This window comes from Plectropomus leopardus, chromosome 16, assembly GCF_008729295.1.
Source record: "Plectropomus leopardus isolate mb chromosome 16, YSFRI_Pleo_2.0, whole genome shotgun sequence".
Classification (NCBI taxonomy): Eukaryota; Metazoa; Chordata; class Actinopteri; order Perciformes; family Serranidae; genus Plectropomus; species Plectropomus leopardus.
The window spans coordinates 17,229,857-17,249,946 of NC_056478.1; the positions used below are offsets into that span (position 1 = coordinate 17,229,857).

The 20,090-nt window shown below is 40.6% G+C and overlaps 1 protein-coding gene across 1 annotated transcript in view; it reads right to left on the reverse strand.

Moving 5' to 3' along the window:
• gphnb (gephyrin b) overlaps positions 1 to 20,090 on the reverse strand; it is an 88,765-nt gene that overhangs the window by 12,343 nt on the left and 56,332 nt on the right. The window contains exons 10-14 of the mRNA XM_042503936.1: positions 19,605 to 19,679; positions 12,730 to 12,786; positions 8,714 to 8,756; positions 7,029 to 7,166; positions 3,382 to 3,474 (exon numbers count right to left, since the gene is read on the reverse strand). Of these exons, the coding sequence (XP_042359870.1) occupies positions 3,382 to 3,474; positions 7,029 to 7,166; positions 8,714 to 8,756; positions 12,730 to 12,786; positions 19,605 to 19,679 (406 nt within the window). The remainder of the gene's footprint in view (positions 1 to 3,381; positions 3,475 to 7,028; positions 7,167 to 8,713; positions 8,757 to 12,729; positions 12,787 to 19,604; positions 19,680 to 20,090) is intronic.

The window sequence follows — 20,090 nt, forward strand, 5'->3', positions numbered from 1 at the left end:
TTCGCTCTGCTTGAGTCTACTGATTATCAAATGCATTATTTGAATTTAAAATGGCTTTCATTCTTATGTTGTAAATTTATTTTATTTTATGAGAAAAACAATGCCCCCTCATCATAATTAACAGCCCGCCTCAGTCATTTTGCCCTGGTGGCTGGCCGGAGAAACTCGAAACACAATTCAAACTTTAAAACAGCCTTCGACATTGCAAAATGTCCTTGGTGAGTGGAAAACTTTGTGACTTTAATTTCATGGTTTAACATGTAATCTCCACTAAAGGATTAAATGCTTCCTAACTGGTTATTAAAGAAAAAGTCTGCCACTCTTTTACTTGTGAAACACTTTAAAAATCCCACTGGGTGACAACAAACATCTGTTGTTAAGTAAAAACAGGACAGCTTTTCTAGTTTTTGAAAAATAGACCCTATGGTTTTCACCATTTCCAACCTCAGATCCATCCGCTTAACCACAACTAATTTCTTCAGTTTTTGGAGGACTGCAGGTTGATTATAGAGCAAAAACACACACTGTGCTCTGGAGAAAGCCAAAGATCACTGGCTCCTTCCAGACCCACAGTCTCAGCACTGAAATCTCTGAAATCTGCACTTGTATGCCTCGGCACACGCCGGGCCCTGAGGACAGATGCATAAAATCCAGAGAGACCTGTGGTGTTCTGCTCCTCCTCCTCCATCAGCGACAGCCAACAGCAGATGTTACATGCAAGACTTTTTGAGCTGCCTGGAGCCAGCAAGCTGCCACCCTGCTCACCAGGTTAACAGGGCCCTCAATGCTTTCCAGGACGCCCAGCCAACAATTTCGGGACCAAAAAACACTATGACCAGATTTCACCAAGAAAACCTTTAACCTTTTAACACCTGGATGGACATCAGTTACCCTGTTCTGCATTCAGATGCCTTTCAAAAACATTTAAACCTCGAAACCTGGTTTGATATCTTTTGAAAACATGGAGAAAAACATAATGAGTAACTTAGAAATCATCAAAACATCTCATCAGAAATGTCTAGAAAACTACATTTAAAATTCTTATAACTTTATATTTAAAATATGTATGTATATGTTTTTATATGTAAATATGTTACAGACACACACACACACACATAAAAGCTTATTTGCTCAGGTATCAAATGGTTAACGAGTTAGTGCAGCTGTATGAATGAAACCCATCCCTCTGAGCAAAGGTAAACCCCATATCTCTCGCCTCTCTTCTCTTCCTGGCAGCTATGGAGGACAGTCCCCTCCCTCCATGTCCCACAGTGCAAAGCCTTCAGTTCAGCCTGGCAGAATAAGCCTGTACATGTCTCCTGAGGCGGCTCTCCACTGCTCCAGTGTCCTCCTCATCTCTAACTGGGACAATTGGATCATTTGGACAGGAGGAAAGACACACTGGCCTGATTAGTTCTTCAGCTTTATCTGTGTTTAGTAACTTTCTCTAAGGAAAACACAACAGCGACTTTGTGGACAGACAGTCATGTGGACTTTACTATAGGTGCCAGGCTGAAGTTGAATCCAGAATATAAAGATCTGGTAAACTGGATTGGGTTGCACCAGTGATTTGTAAATCCTTCGCTAAATTTGTGTCCTTCTTACGTTCTCTTGCAAGTTTCAGAACATTTGCCCAATTGGGTTGGACTATTAGATTTTAAGGAATATCTTAATTAAAGCAGCATTATGTAACTTTTCCACCTTAAAAATAACAGTTCAAAGTCGATCTAATGGTATACTAACTTTAAACTTGGAGAATGGTGTCACAGAGCGCCCTCGGTCGCCTACTCTCAACACAAGCCAGTTAGCTCCTATGTATTTGTAAATGATCTTGTGAACAATAAAGTAAAAAGAAAAAAAAGAAAAGAAAAAGAAAAACAAGCACACAAGCCAATCCAGTACTGAAAAATGCCATTTTTAAAAACCTGTTAAATGTGTAAATGGCAATTCAATTTCAATTATTCAATTACATTTTTATTTATATAGCTTCAAATCATAAACAGAGTTATCTCAGGACACTTTTCATACAGAGTAAGTCTAGGCTATTTTTTCCCTTTATTGTGCGACAGTGGCAAGGAAAAACTTCCTTTAAATAGACAGAAGCCTTGAAAAGAGCCAAGACTCTGTGGTGGGTAGCCATCATCATATGCTGTACAACAGACAACGCAAAACACAAACAACAGCTTGTAAAAAAAAAAGGGAAGAAAATACAGACAAATGGGCCAACAGTGAAGTCCAGGCTTTGCTAAGCATACATGCAAAGGACAAAATATGATGTGATTTTGACTCATCAAAGCAAAATATCATAATCCTTTTTAGCCAGCTTAAGGCTATGAAGGCAAACAAGAGAGAAAAAGCCCCTAAAGGTGTGTAGTTTTCTGGGGAGCTTCCCAGTGGGAAGTTGCTCTAAGGAAGTCCCTGTTTCCAAACCGTGCGATCCATTGTAATCATATGCCTCTGAGATTATCGATTCCTTTTATCAATGCCACCATTTTTTTCTGACAGTTTGCATATTGCAAAATAATGACGTCAAACCATGCTGCAGGAAATTTGCAACAGGACAGATGATGGAGAGGAAGAAGTGTGACTACATACAAGTGAAACTGCCTCTCAGCCGAGCAGCCGGGCGTTTCTAAGGATAAATATCAAATATTAACACCAGCGCCATGCAGGCAGGCTAGGCAGATCTTTTTCTTTGACTGCAACAGCTGCATTGCTGCTGAAAACCTTTATAGGCCAATGTTTCACAGGGTTCATTTTTATCCATGAATTTCCATGACTTTTCCATGACACGTTTGAAAGGCCATACGTTCTCTGAAATGACCATTAATCCTCCACATCTGTTCTTTTTCATTACTATATAATTTCTTTTTTTATATTATTTCAAAAATGAATTCAGCACAGGATAAGTACTGACCCTGAAAAATTTGCAACAAATGTAAAACAAAAAATTATAAGAAAATGAACTGAAAATAAGCACAAAAAAGCAAAAAAAAAAAAAAAAAAATTATTTTTATTTTATTATTTTTTCTGGAACATAGTTTTAAATATAAATAGTTTTAAAAATAAATAATTTTTTAATAATCCTCCCCTCTTTCTTAAAATTATTTTTTTTCAGTAATTTTCTTATCGCCTTTTCTAATTTCTTGCAATTTGTGTGACAGTTTTTGCGCATTTGGTCATTGCCCTTTTCCAGTCAAACCAATTTGTATGTGTTTCAAAGGGTTAAACTGTTTAACAGCTTTTAACATACTCACTTTTCTTATATATCTTGAGTCAAAAAATCTGACTCTGATGCCAAAAAAATAATAATTCAACTGATCTGAGGCAGACGGGAGAAGAGCATATTTCAAATCACCTGCCATTATGTACGGTACTTACCTCTCACAGCATAACCATCCTTGACAGAGGCAGGGAAGGGTGGCAGGTTGTCTTTGGCATAAACGTCCTGAGCCAGGACTCGACCCATCCCATCTGTGCAAAAAGAGGAAGAACATGGGTATGAGGAGAGGAGGAGAAACTGGGTAAAGAGTGGCGGAGGGAGAGAGCGACAGCTGGAGAGAGAAAGAGAGACAGGGAGGCAGACAGTGCATCTGATTCAGATGAAGATACAGAGAGGCATATGCGCCGGAGGTGAGTATATATGTGTGTGCGCTTTAAAGAGAGACAGAGCGTGACACCACGCATCAGGATCTCGCTGCATGAGTCACCACCTGACCAGCACACACACTTTTCTATTCCAGCTTCACTGATTCACATACAAGTGGAGGTCTGCAACTGTCCCTATCCAAATGTCTTTCTTTCTTTTTTATTTTAATTTTCTTTTTTTGGCAGCCGGAAGATTTACAAATAAAAGAGAATTACAAAAAGTTTACTTCAAGCCTGTTTGGCGATTATAAATCACTAGAAAATGAAAATAAAAAAGAAAGAAAAATAATAATAATAATAATAATAATAATGATGGGTAGACAAAACATCATGACTCAAGTCCATTACCATTCCCAATCAAGACGTCCCTTTCCAAATTTATTCACCAGCAGACAACTTTAAAACACTCAGGAAACATTTGTGTAGGCAGAGCAGAGACTCTGCACGCAGACAATAGCTCTGAGAGAGTGAGGGAAGAAAAGAAAGACAGAAAAAGACAGAGGGAGAGTGGGAGGAGAAGAAAAATCCTGGCACTAAAAATACCTTAAGCTGCTGTGCGGCTATATATAGCATTTCTCAGAGCCTTTATGCTATGATTATGTGGGTGTTAATATGAAGATCTATGCTTTGATATCAATGAGTTGAAGGGGGAAAAAGAATATGCATGTACACACACCCACACACATGCATACACATATCAGCTTACTAGCTGACAGCCATAACAAGCTGCAGGAAATAATGTATCTGAGTCGAGGAGAACACACACGTGTCTGTTGGATGGGTCCGATCCTTACATCTTTTTTTTTTTTTTTTTTTTTTTCAGTCGACAGCATTTCATCTGAGATATTCTGGTGTATTTTCACAACCGCAACTCTTTCCAAGCTGCTGTTCAAATATTCAAACAGCTTGTTAAGACCATGTGTTGAAGACGAGTTGCGAATAAAAATAGAACAGAGGCAATGTCTTATTACTAAAACTGAAATCTGTGTTTGATCAGATACTTTGCCAAACATCACGTACAGTAGGTCCAGGTTTTAAAAGGGTTAAATAATGGTCATTAAATCAGGAGGCACTGGGACATCACTGTGACAATCTGATATTTAGAAGTCAGTAAATACAAAACTAAAAAAATATGCAGTACCTGTGTTTATATTCTTGCATGTAGATGGATGGGTATTTTGTGACATATGCTTATTCCTCATTTCCAGTCATTGTGCTAAGCTAACCTGCTGCTGGTGCTGTCTTTTTATTTAGCGTACAGACAAAGTCCAGTGTGAAGGATTTAAGGGGATATACTGGCAGAAATGGAATAACGTAACTGTATTTTCTTTAGTATATAATCACCAGAAAATAAGAATCAACCTTAGAATAAGCCATTTATATCTACAAAGGAAGTGGGTCCTCATTTACAGAAATCTGCCTTGCCGCGCCACTGTGTTTCTACAGTAGCCCACACTGGACAAACAAAACACTGGCTCTAAATAAAGTAATATGCTTTTTCGCATCAGCCACAAGTGTTCGCAGCTCCTCCCTGATGAGAGCATTGGAAAATTATGAAACTGTTTTTTTATTCAGTGTTTTTATCCATTTAAATCAAAGGGTTTGTTTGTTTTGGAAGAGACCTCTGCAGATAATTTAGTGCCCGGTAAAAAACTCCTGAACGTCTGGATCTTAAGCTATCAGAAAAAAAAAAGATGAGCACAGACGCAGGTGCTGGGCTAGCGCCCCATTTCTGACATGCCAAAAAGCGTTAGAAAAACACTGATTTGTAATGGGAAACTGTTACTGGATTATTCAGCCCCCCGATAAAAACCTCCTGAACGAGTAGATTTGAAATTTTTAGCATTGCACTGTTTAGAACTTAACAGTCCTAATCTTGGCTAAAAAAAAAAAAAAAACTTTCTCAAAAATACATCAGTAAGGAAAGAGTGGCAGTCAGTGCTCATCAATGTGTGTGTTACACCATTATGATGATAAAATGGGAGATAGATCCTTATAATTTCCCCCTCATATGCAAATGCAGCATAATAATCCATCAACACACTTTGACACGGAGCACACTTCATACACACACACACACACACACACACACACACACACACACGCACACAATCTAAATCCTGCAAGGGGAGCTGCTCCAGCTGTTGTCTCTCTAAATATTTCATCCCTCATATCCCATCTTCCTCTCTTCCTCACCCTGCTGTCCTCCTCCCGGCTGTGCTCCTGCAAATCCTGCAGCGCCCTCCCCTCTCCAAGAACATGAAACATCACTTTACACCTGGGAAAAGAGAGAGCGTTCTTTCTACCACCATTGATCGAGATGTCATGTGCGCCGCAGGGTGTTATTGCCCCCAATCCTCACTGCCCTGTCTTTACAGATGAATTCAAGTGGGTGCGTTTCCCCCTCTGGCCCTCAGCCTGGCTCTGTGTCACCCTCCGCTGGCGCTGAGGCCACTCTGCCAGAAGGGTGACTAGACCCACGGGTGCTACACTAACTTCTCTGTGTATGTTTGTATCTGTGTTTTCATGTCTGTTTAGGCATGCTTACTCATAAAACAAAATACAACTACTATGATGCATGCATCAAATACATCTCTGCACTGAGACTAATCATAGACTTAGACATCCTAGAGGAGTTATATCCACTGAAATGGATGGGGCATCTGAACAGGTTAAGAGACAAAAAACCCTAGTGTTGGATTGAAAATAGTCTTTTCTTAGGAGAGCAGTATAACACATGGATAACACATTAAAACAGGACTGTTGTGGAACTCAAAAGGTTGATTGTACCAGTATTAATCTATGCACATCAGACATCAGTAACGCTAAGTGTACAATACAAAAAAACCCAAATTATATCATGTGATTCCTTAAATTTCATATTGTCATAATTTCCAATGTGCCTATGTATTACAAATTATTATATCACATTCCCAAAATTCAGTCATGGTTTTTGGTTTTGGTGTGACACCCCAAGACTTTCAGAGGCCCCATATGGCCACCCTTATGAAAAAACTGTGGGGCTGCCACTGTCCCTCGTAACCAAACAAGTGTGTGCGTGTGTGTGTGTGTGTGTGTGTGCATGTGAATATCTGTGTGAGTGACACTGTAGCATGCAGACACCGACTGCTGATTCAGTGAGGTGTCCAGTTGTAGACGGAGAGTGTTTAAATGCTGTCATGTGAACTTAACGAGCGCGTGTTGCTACATCGATCTGAAGTGTGTGACACCTCAACATCCTGGCACGCTGACAAGCTGATGTCAGCAGACATACAGGGAAGGTAAACTGGAGATGTCAAGGGGCCAGATGAACACATTTAGGACATTTAAGTGGGAGTGAGAGAGATCTGCCAGATCTGCAGGGTTTCTGTTTCCCTCACCTCTGTAGTTGATGATCTCGGTGCCCAGGACGGCGGTCATCTCCAGCACAGTGATGAAGGCCTTGTCCATGGAGGTGAGGGGGAAGGGGGACATGCGGTGCCTCCGGGCCACCTTGGTGATGTCCACCGCACTGTGACCTGGGAAGACGTGACATCACAGATACTGTCATGAGGTTGTCACAAAATAAAACTATATCACAGAACAGGAGCCGTGTAACTTTGGTTGCTCAATCTGAAATAACTCACAGTCAATAAACACTTAAATGAACAGCGTAGAGCCTATACTGTACATGCATACAGACATATATTGGGATTTTAAGCCAGATATTTATAATTGAGATGTAAAGGTCCAGTGTGTAGGATTTAGTAGCATCTAGCGGTGAATCTATGGTGATGAGACATCTGGTAGGTGTTTGCTCCCTTTGTGACAACTGCTGAAGACTGCTAAGACCAGAAAATGTTTGGAGTCGTTTTTGCTTTCTAGTGTGGACAAACATTTGTTGTAAAAGGAAGGTTGTGTGGACAGAATTATTTTATTAGACAGAGCGGGGAAATATCAAAAACATCTGTATACATGTAGACAGGGCCTGACACAAAGACTTCAGACACAGACATCAACTGGCGTCATGTAAATAAAGTGCATTCAGCAGAGAACAAGGAGTGATTTTAGACCGAGCTCTCGACCCACGCTTTGAAATTTAAGCCATTTCACCCTTTTTAGCATTTTTTAATTCTTTATTTAGACAGTTTGAAAGTTGAGAGGAAGACAGAGGGGAGTGAGGGAAATCTGCTGGGACTCACTCCTGAGACAGCAGAGACATCTTTGTGGCTCCAAAGAACGAGGAACTGCACCACTCAACTTTCTCTTGAGACAAAAACTGTATTTTAAGAATTTTTTTTTTTTTGGTCAAAGAGCCACAAAAAAACCCTAAAGAACAAAAAAAATCTACTGAGAAATTCAAACTGATCTAAGCACACTGCATCTGTAGCAATGAAGGTCCAAAACTCAGGATGCACACCTGCAAAACTACAATTATATAAATAAAAATATGTAATCTAATGTGTTTCCACACCACTGTCACCAAGATAACTGGATTAATTTCAGTCAATTTCAGTGCATGTGCATTTATATGTGCACAGTTCAAACAGCATAAGGAGGGATTGGCAAAAAATAGTCCTGTTTGTTTGCAGGCGCTGTGGAATCCAGCTGGATGATAGAAGTGCTTGATAGCAGCCATGTTGGTCTAATAATACTTCTCTAATAATTCCAAAGGTAAAAGGAACAAAGCAAGGTGTAACTAATATGTAATCTGCTCTCTCTCTCCTCCTCTCTTTATCTCTCTCTGCCTCGCTCTCCCTCTGCCTTTCTGCCTCACAGCGAAGAATAGGCGCTGTGCTTTGATTTCCCATGACCCAATTTCTCTCCTTTAAACATACACTTACGCTTCCACAGCATATTCTGATGCTTAACATGAGGCTTAACAACCTCTGGCAAAAAAAAACAAACAAAAAAAACACCACGCACACACAGAAGCGTGCAACACAGCAGCCACACACAGCCAAACACACTCGCACTGTCACATCGCATGCACATTTAAAATCTATTTATGTTTGAGAGCACATAGATACAGTATATGACACACAGAAAAGAGAGGGCACTTTTGAATTGGAAACTTGCTACTCACTTGATCTTAGGATATTTTCTTTGCTGCTGCATCGTGACTGCACCTGGGGATGGAGAGGGCGATTGGGAGAGAAAGACAAAGGGCAAAAAGGAAAGAGAGAGCAGAGGTAGTGGTAATTTGAGATAAAGCGGGCTGCTCTATTGACATGCTTGAGATGAGAAGCTGTTTATAGAACAGTCAGAAGCATTGGCAAGAGCTGTGTCACACTACACTGTGCACTTTGTCCTGCTGTTGGGAGATGGCTGCATCTCCTGCATTACCATTAACATCACTTACTGAGCACTACATCATCATATCACAGGTGATATTCACACTGATAAATGCACTGACATGTCACATCACTATCAGATTGAAGCACTTATAAAGGAATATATGGACAAAGGCAACAACATACAGAGTGACAATAATCGTATCACAAGGTCATAACAGATGTTTTAACTGTGCTACGGTGTGACATCAAATGTAGTGGAAATGTAGTGTCGAGTATAGATAGTGGCTGTTCAGATGTGGTGCAGGAGGGTTTCTCTGGAGATCGCTGATGCCGGTGATAGCTGCACTAGTGCATTGCTACCTGTAATCTAAAGCAAGGTGGGGAGGAGAGCAGAGTGGCTTAAAACTGGGCCGAGCTTCCCAAAACCATTTTGAGACAACAGCTAATTGTTGTGAGTGAATGGACAACAAATTAAATTAAACCTGGTGCCGGTGTTTAATATATCTTTGCTTTATTAACCCTTTGAAACCTGAGCAAATGGGCTTGATTTCTTTAAAAAACAGAAGAAAGAAATGAGCAACTTAACTGAAAATGTCAGAACAACTGCATAAAATTACCTGGAAACTGAAAAAGAAAGGAAGAAAGAAAGAAAAACAAAAAACAAAACAAACAAACAAAAAAAAATCAAATAACCTCAAGAAAGTGCTGTTTTTTCCTGTAGCATAACTTTGAGTATATGAGTCAGAGAATTATAAAAATAGTTTTCTGGACATTTTTCTCTTGTTTTTTGGATCATATCTAATAATCCTCACCCAAGTAATTTTCACATAATTTCCTTGTCACAGTAGTTTGTGCGACATTTCTTACCAAGTGGCTCATTATGTTTCTTCATTTTTTTTAAAGGAATCAAACCAATTTTTTTCAGGTTTCAGAGGTTTTAATGAAAGGTGTCTGAAAGCAGCACAGGAAAAGTGATGATGCACCAGGTTTCAAAGGGTTAAGTGAAACAACACAACAAAAGGAAAACACTGTGGAGTCAGTAACCTTTATCAGATTTTAGCGCTTCTCAATATAAAGACCACATTTCCCATAAACCTTGTTTCTTCCAGTCAAAAAGAGGAAAACGATACTCGCTGTCTTTCAACATGTTAGAGGCAGTTAAATGGTAACTTTGTTTTTTTTTTTTAACTTGGACCCAATGGTTTGTGTTGGAAAAGTCTATACGCTGAAATGACACATTATTAGCAATCATTCCTATAATGTTGTTATATGCATAAAATAATCTGAGCCTGTCAGTGGCAAAAACAAACGCTTTTAGTTCACTGATGGTGTGAACATGCCCCTAGTGCTTACATTGCAGCAGGTTTCGCAGCAGTGGACTTTGAGTTGGAATTGTTTCGTGAAGTTATTATGTCTAAGGTCAAGAATGAACATTTTTGTGTTCTGAAGCTTTTCTGGAGCTTTTCAGCACCATTCACAACTTTACTTTTTCTTCTGTCTTTGTGCAATGCATTGTTGAACAATATAGTTAATCAATATAGTCAATCAAAACTGCACTCTATAATCAAGGAGAAAACATTGACTTATTTGAGTCGTCATCACCCTTTAGCATATATTTGAGTCGTACCGGGCTTCCAGCTAATTCCAATGTAAACCTATCTGCAGCAATAAAGGAGTATAAAGACCAGCAAAGCCCTGGTAGTGTGGAAGAAGGGGTTGTTGGATGAGTCAAAGAAACACAGGACTTTCACCCAGGAGGCTGCTGTTTGTGTTTCAAGTGAGACGTTGAGTTTTTTTTAAACTATGTTATGTATTTAACATCACTCGACATACACATTAACATTTGAAAAAAGTTAAGTTATGTAACAAACCTACTTCTTTTAACCCAAACCATGAAATTCTTGTTTTGTTGCCTAAACCTAATGTAGTTTTAGTAATTAAACCTACAATTGCTTTGAACAGAGAAGTTTATTTAGAAAAGACACTAGGCATGTAACGAGTGGAAATTGACACACCGTCCCAGAGGGTCCAACACTGACACTAGAGAGGTAGCTGGGGCAGACAGTTTGAAGCTCGGGCCGCTCACCAAGTCGCTGTATTGGAACAGTTCCTACTCAAAACCTGCTTAAAATTGGTATGTAGAGTGGAATTGGGACACAACTAAGATCATCATTCTATTTGATATTGTAAAGCAGATCTAATCATATTTCCTGGAAAAAAATTCTTGATGTAATCTAATCAGTTTGCACATAATTTAAGTGCAATGCAGATGATTAGTGGCAAATCAAATCATGAAAAAAGGGGCTATACAATAGGAGAAAACTGCCCAATAGAAGTGCTAAATGGACATACGAAAGGCCCTTCTTCATCTCACTACTGATGTAAAAAGCTGCCAACCTGCTGTTTATTAATGGTATTTATAGCAAACTAACATAGCACTAATGCATTGATGTTGCAGCTGCTACACGACACTTTAAAACCCCTCTAAAGAGGATGTTGTGTTACTGTATGCTTTTGGGAAGCTCAGCCTTAGGGAATGACTAAATAAGGAAAGCAGAATCAAAAGTTGCAAGTTATCTGGCTACAAGATTGGAAAAAAAAGTATTTCTTTATATAACTACACCAACATATAATTGGGTGCAGTGAAAATACATAAATCTGGCCAAAATCATTTAAATTTTACAGTCTGTAGAAATTCAGGGAAGATAATTTCAAAAACTTCAAATATGGTCTTTTGGCCAATTGTTAACACTTGATTTTGGGTAATTTTGTAGATCTCCATTGGTCTGCCTGTCTATCTGCCTTTATTCAGATGTGTTGACTGGCATAATAACTAACTGCCTGGTTGTCTGTCAGTCTGTCTTCTCTAATGTGTCTTTCACTCCTATCCATCTCTATAACCTCTGTGCTTTCTCACATAAGTTGGGTGTGGGCAGTGTGTGGTGTGTGGAGAACCAAAACACCCATGGTGAAGGTGAAGGTCTCTCTACCTCACCCAACCAGCCACCCACCCCTCTCTCCCTCCTTCCCTCCCTCACCGCCATCATGACTGAGCTAATACTGTGACACCACTGGGCACCAAACAGCCGGAGGTGAGAGGGTGAGAAATGGGAGGTGGGGCAAGGTGGGTGGGTTGGTGGAGGAGGAGGAGGGATGGAAAGACAGAGAGATAGAAAAAAAAACAGGGACAGAGAGAGACAGAGGGTGGAAGGATGAGGATCAGCATGACGTGGTCCCACAGCCCGGAAAGAAAAGAGAAACAAACAAAAACAGGAAGCACGGACTAGACAGACTTCACTAAACTACAGAGCCGAGACACAGCAGAAAGGAGAGAAAACAGGAAGAAAAGAAAACAATAAAGACCACTTGAGCGGCCTGATGGCATCTACTTAACAGACATCCAGCACACCAGACATAGCTACTGAAAGCAGAGCATGTTAACCGGAAAAAGACAGAGACGGACAGATGGAGGAGGAGAAAGAGACAGAGAAAGTGAACAACGAGAGACAGAAAAAGTGTGCGAGGAAGACGGAGGAAAGAAGACTCCTAGCAGACCGGACAGAGAAATAGTGAGACAGAGTGACGACAGACAGATTGAGGACGAGAGAGAGACCAGTGGCGACAGACGGATAGAGAGACATACAGAGAAAGAGAGAAAGAGAGAGTGTGCAGGAGAGATAGCTAGGCAAGCGAGGAGGGAGAGGGGAGGGGACACAGAGCGGGGCGTTTGTTTTGCGCGCTCCTCGGAGGAGGGTGAGGGAAAGGTAAGGGGTAAGGGTAGGGTAGGGGGGGGCGGGATAGTTACTCGAGAGCTGAAGGTCCTCCTGCGATCATCTTTAAGCCCCTCCAACCTACACTGGAGCTAGTGGAGATAAAGCATCGAATCACAGGCATCAGTGCATCTGTCCCGGCAACCACAACACTACAGACAGACAGGCAGACAAGACAGACAGACAGACAGACAAACTGACAGACAGACGGACGGACAGACGGACGAAAGAGACAAACAGACAGACAGGCATCCACTACGACAAGCAACCCTAGCAGGAGAAGGGAGCAGCAAGGAGAGAGAAAGAGGAAGAGAAGAAGATAGAGAGAAAGCGCAGTGGGCTTTCAGGTGGCAGCCATACTGGAGGCCCTGTGAACTCCTCTCAGGCAACACTGAAGATGAACCGCTGATGACATTTTTTAATTACACAACTTGACTTTCTTAGAAAATAATTATGAAACTAGTTGTTGCGTACTAATTACTATTGGTTGTTGTGATTTTTTCCCCAAAAACTCCATGCCCACATGTTTACGAAACTATTAGTTCCTACCCCTAAAATGCATTTGTACACAAATCAGGTCACAAACATTACAGGAAATTTTCATTAATCTTTTAAACCTGGATGGACATCAGCTTTCTCATGCTATGTTCAGACAGCGTTCACAGGCTATTTAACCCTTTGAAATCTGAAAAAAAAGGTGACAATAAATCACCTGAAACTACAAAAACTATTTTTATATTACTCTATACTCCATTTCTATCATTTCTATATTACGTATTTTAATTTGTAATACATAAATGATAGAAATGGAGCATGGAGTATCAGAGTGTACAGTAATATAAAAATAGTTTTTGTTAAACAAAATTTCAGGTCATTTGTTGTCACTTTTTTTTTCTCTTTTTCTCAGCACTTTTTCTCAGTCATTTTTTAAAACAAAATAACCATTTTTTCTTTGCTTATTTGAGGTAATTTTCTTATAATTGTTGTAGATTTTTTTGCTAATCTTTGGGCCATGTCTTGTTCAGTTGCTCATTGCCTTATCCCCATGTTTTTGAAAGAAATCAAATAGGTTTCAAAGGGTTAAATGCTAAGTAGACAATTGAACTAGGAAAGAACTGATATGCAAACAAACTTTTCTTTAAGGATTTGTTGACAATAAGAAAAAACATAAATAAATGTAAGCCTTGTTTTTTTAATCCAAATATAATGTTATATTGATGAGGTTATTTACATTGGTGCTGATTGAAATATGCAATTTATAGATCCATTTCAAATAATATTAAGCACAGCCTACTTGACTGACAATGTCTCCCCTATTTTCTTTCTACAAAATGACACCCGCCAACCCAGCTTGCTCTTACCGAAAAATACAACCACATAGGTGTATTGTGTAAGCAGCTTATTACGACCAATAATTCTGTTTATTTTATGGCAACGCCTTTTGGCCACAGTAATTATTACAGGAGCAGAGGAGAAAGTGACGCGGCAAAAAAAGGGACAAAGTCCTCATAGTGTACAAATACTAATGAAGCCCCTAAAGAGTGGGAGAAAGTGGTTTTTGATAGGTCAAACAAACACTGGACTTTCACCCAGGAAACCAGTGTTCGTGTAAGGAACTTTTTTAATAACAATGTAGCCTTGTATGCTAGTGCAAGCACTTGTGTCGTATGTGATCTATGACATGTGACATACCTTACATTATGTTAGTGATAAAAAACTTATTTAATGCCAGACCATGATGTTTTTCCTATATCTAACCAAGTAGTTTTGGAGCAGAACCTGACCATAAAGTTAAAAAGATGTGTTAAAAACTGACCGTTAGAACTGTATAATATGCCGTTTTGGTGCAGGTCATTTTGGAAGTCAGCGGGAATCGACCTATTCTGTCATTCAGGTATGGGAAAGTTTTGGCCAACTGTATCACTGCACAGAAAAAAGCGTGCATCTATTGCTAGCTCAGCTAGCACTACTGAACTAGCTAATGTTACAGCTCAGCCGAGGAGATGCAATTAAAGTTTACAACTCATCTTGTCCATGAGTAGATATACAATTTGGTTGGTGGGTGTAGTTCAGTAGAAAGAAAATAGTTCACAACAAGATCCGTGGAATATCTTGAGTAACCGGGTCATAATTTCTGGAAAGAGACATTGCTGTTGAGTTTAATTATATTTTTGGCACTTTGAGAACCACAAGCCAAGTGCCATCTAGTTCCATTATAATGGAGAGAAGGCAGACATCACTACGGCCGATATCTCCAACACTGAGAAACTCACACTGACTATCTAGATTGATAAATAGAACTACGGTGAGAAGAAAAATACGTACTTTGGTTTTGGGATCAACTGTCCCTCAAAGTTGCTGATGCATGTGTGCAGTAGCTGGAATCACCAGTCAAGCAGTCTAGGTAAATCTTTTTGATTTGAGCACTAGCTTTACGATATTGGATTTTTCGCTGATATGCAATATGCTGATATATAAGAACTCAATATGGCCGATAAACAACACCTACGATACCTCAAGCAAATCTACCATTACTCCTCACAACATTAGTAAAACTGCCTTGAATGAACCACGCTCTCAGCAGGTATGTGTGTTTTTAAATGTGCTGTTTCTGACATTTTATTCTACGCATCCCATTTTCCAGTGGACCTCCATGATGGCACCAGCTGTGGTTGCTAGGAGATTTGTGCCACAACTGCACAGCCCTCGTGTAGAGAGAGGGATAGGTATGATGAAAAAAAAAAGACAGAAAAAAAAGACAAAGGTGGGGATTAAGGGAGCTAAATACAGCTACAGCAAGACACAGATCAAACTTGCAGACATTGAAAAGCAGATATGAAAGCTACCGATCGAAAGCTAGGACATTTTCGTACAGGTGTGCCTTGCTAAAAAAGAATTGCAAAAGACATCTAAAATATTTTAAAAAGACAAATGCAGAACAATTACATCAGAATCTCACTACCTAGCTGGTCTCTTTAAACACACAGACAAACCACAAGAATCACAAGTTTTCTACTTCCTTATCCACTTTAACATAATATGCCGCTATAGTAATGTAATCTGTCCTGCAGCTGTAATGCAGTAAATATACAGTTACCGTCAACTGGGAAACAGCTAAAAAACCTTGATGCAGTGTGGAGTGATGAAACTAAGGGCCTTTCCCAAGCCACCCCTACAACCTCTCCCTGCCCACTTCCACTCCGTGTTCACATTCACATGGAGTGTCTGCCACATCAAGAGCTGTCCCAAACCAACTAGCAGGGAGTGGAGGTGGGTTTTTAACCCTTCAACAGCGAGCCTGCACCGATGCCGACTTATTGAGCATGTGCAATGTCATATTGTGTTCATCAGCAAGACACTCCGTACAAATAAAGTTATGTGTGACTACCCTTAGGTATTTCAAATGCTCAAACTAAAATAGACTTTTAATATTGTCATACAGATGTTGGCGTCTTAAATGCTACATTGCATTTAGGATCAAATACACCCTTCTCTAGTTTCTATAAAATGGTAGTTGTGTTTATTTATCATTTATTTATCATCATATCATTATCGTTTCATCAGTTATGTTTACAAAGAGAAAAAGTAAAGAAATGTCAAATGTATGTATTTATTCAATTCTTTATTAATTAATTAATGAATTAATTTTAATGGCAAAAGGATAATTTAGCCGACCAAAATTCAGGTAAACAGTGGAGCATTGCCTACAGATCAAATTCAAGTGATATAAATAAATGTGAAGAACAAAGAATGGGAGTAAGTTTTATGTTTCTGCATGGTTACAAAATATTCCACAGAGAAGGAAGTATGGCAAAAACTAGCTGCTGTATTCATACCCAATACCAGGGATACACAACTTGCTTTGTGAGTCATTTTATTTTTATTGTGAATGAGAAAATGGTTTGTTGGGCGACCTGGCACCCTATCAGGGACCAGATTTGGCCCGTGGGCCGTAAGTTGAGTGTCACTGCCCTACATCTTGGTGGAGAATGCTTCATCTAGCTGTAAAGTTAAATAAAAATGGAGAAACACTCCGAGCGGGACTGTGAGTAGGTAGGGTCCGGATTGGGAAAGGCCCTACGACTGACACGGGTGGAAAATAAAACCTCAGTATGGCAAAAAAATTTAAAAAAAGCTAATTTGAAAAGATCATACCATCAGAGAGCAATGGGGGGAGACACTTTGCATATGGAGATGAACACAGTGGAAAAGCTACAGGAGGTGTTAGGAAGCGAGGAGAGTTTGTGGAGAATGACGCAGAAGCAGTATGGGGTGTTGTAGGAGGGGGGAGGCAAAAAAACAGACACTCTCACACTCATTTCTAATCTACTCCTCCACTGCAATCCCCCTGTTCCTGGTGAGAGACTGACCAAGTGAGAAAAGAGAATGAAGGATGCAGATGCTTACACACACACACACACACACACACACACACACACACACACACACACACCATCCATGCCAACACAAAGACAACAGGCTGGAAACTCCCTCAATATGCAAAATTATATAAAATAAAGTCACTGAAAGTTGACATATCTGTGTGTGTGAGGATTTGGCACCTTTGCTTGACTTAATTGCAGAATTCTGGGAAAGCACACACACACACACACACACACACACACACACACACACACACACACACACACAAAAAAAAGTGGCCTCCATGCCAGAAACACTAATCACTCTACACGGCAACCCCATGGTCGCCACGGAAACAGCTTGATGACTGGTTGTCATGGAGATCTGCCAGGAAGATCAATGGGCAAGGGAGCGGGTGGCGGCTGAGGCGGTGATGTCTACGGACACAGAACAGTGAGCCAGGTCAGCGAGACCCGTGGCTCCGGGGGCTGTGAGCCGCTCAAGGGGGGAAATCGATGGGGCTAATAACCAGCTGGCTGAAGAGCAGCTCCAGGAAATGATGGGATGCAACCACTGCGGTGCTGAGCTCAGCACAAAACAAAGGAGCTGTCAGACGAATTATGCAAAAAGGGGCAAGATTTATCTGTCCGCCGTGAGGAGGAGAGGGCTGTGACAGGGGCAAGGGTGGTTCGTTTCAACCGGCTCCAACTGCCTGGCCCCGTGGGATGGGGCAGGAGAGGGAGAGGGATGGAGCAGAGGACAAAACGCCGGAGTGATGGCGATTGAGTGGTAGAGGGCAGGACAAAATGCTACTGTGGCAATCTAGAGCCAAGTCCTCCTCCCTGGGGAGCGGAGGCAAGAGCCTGAGGGGGGAAACGACAGCAGGGAGGAGAAGGAGTGACACAGCGGTGAGGGAGTGTGTTTCAGCAAAGGCCTCTGCTCTCTCCACTGGAGCACTCTTCTCTTGGTTTTGCCCCCATGGATCAATCCAGACACACTCAAATTCAGACCAAACTCACACACTCTGCAGAAACAAACGTCACCAGCCACTGATAACACAAATCACATCAAATGACCAGATGGGTGATGGATGAGAGAGGGTGAGTGCTGGTGGAGATCCCGAGAGGGAGGCAATGGGGAGGAATGTTGCTGAGGTGGTGATACACAGGGCAACTTCTACGGCAACTCTGAGGGGCAACACTGCCCAACTCAACTGCTGCTGTATTTCCTCTGACCTTCAATCTCTTTATTGCCATGTGTATCACCACACTAACTCGAAAACCTATCCCTGAATGACCTACACACTACACACCTCCCCCTGTAGAAATCTATGATATGGGGAAGTGTAAAATGTGTGTTTGTGTTTGCAAATCAAAGTTCCCATTTGCACCTGCAATACACGTAATCTGTATCTGGATACGTTATCGAGATAAAGATATCAATGCACTGGCCTTTGCATTCAGACCTGGCATCAATAAGCATTTTCATGATCTTAGTTTTGCCTTCACTGTTATCGGATCTCAATATGCATATTAGGTAGGACTTGTTCCCCTTTAACATCTGGATCAACATCAACATCAACATGTTGTGGCGGCTGAGGCGGTGATGTCTACGGACACAGAACATGATCATTTTATGATCATTTTAAACTGATGTTTAAAATGATCATAATTATATATTTAGGAGATTTATATTTATGTTACGAAATTATTATTACTATTTAAGCACTTTTTGACTCATTTCCTTGTTGTTGTTGTTCTTTTTTTGTGTTTTTTTTTTTTTTTTTTTTAACTTTTTTTCCCTTAAATTTTTCAGGTAATTTTTAAAAATCTTTTTTTGGGTAATATTTGGTTCATTTCTTTGTAAGTTGCTCATTGCCTTTTACCTATGTTTTTGAAAGACATCAAGCGATTTGCTCTCACAGAATGAAGACATATCGTGTAGGCTGCAAGTTTAGAGGTTGTTGTTGTTTCACATGCAGCACTAAAGTGTGGAGATTCTGACGGGTTTTTGAAAACAGTAACGCACAGGAAGCCTCATCTCAAACCAGTGAGAGCAGCACTGAAAAGACAGCACAAACAAAGTAATTCAAACTACTCATTCGTTTTAAAAGATTGTCTGTTTATGTATCAATGTAAGATATCCAGACACAGATCACATGTGAATACCACATGTAAACAGGCTCTACTCAATCAATATCACCCTGCTTTAATATATCGCACTGTGACATCTTCACTTTCCTGGATTTTAACTTTTGCTTCTCGTATATCTCCCTCTAAATCTTAACAGAAGCCACCACATACTGTGTATTTGCTGTCCTTGAAGTATCCGCAAAGACAATAAACTAAAGTTAAACTATAACCTGTTCTAGTGCTACATGCCACAGCAAGAGGTTGCTCAGTGCGATCTGGTCTAAAATGTTCAGTGTGCCTCTCCCTGCCTGTGTGTGTATGTGGGTGTGTGTCACTAGTGTGGTGACGTGTTTTGTGGGATGCCAGTGGCCTGCATGCCGGTAGATAAGAGGTTGGTAGAAGTTTAGCGGGTTTACCTGGTCCAAGGTAGAGTACCTTGACTTGAGCGTGATGACCTCATCCAGGTGAGCCCTGAATTCTCTCCGTGAGGCCTGGGGGAAGCCACAGGATAGTCACTCACCTTCATGCCACACACACTCTCACACAGGTGCAGGCAACAGGTATGCACACCCAGTCCGATCAACACAACATGTCAGTTAGTGGTGCTTTTCAAACACAGTCTCCTCATTTTGCACAAAAGCGCACACATGCACGCACGCACGCACACACACACATACAGATCCCAGGAGTGAGCCTGTGCTAACCTGACACACATTCTGCAATCGCATCAAAGGAAATTTAAAAATAAAAAGACGTGGCAAATGACTAGAAAACACTAACCACCAACAACACAACAAAACCAAAGATGGATGAAGAACAGAACCAGTTCAGTGGGTTTGACAACAGTTTCATTTGAATTCTGCCGCCGTGAACACGTTTCTCTATCAGTGTGTGTGCGAGTG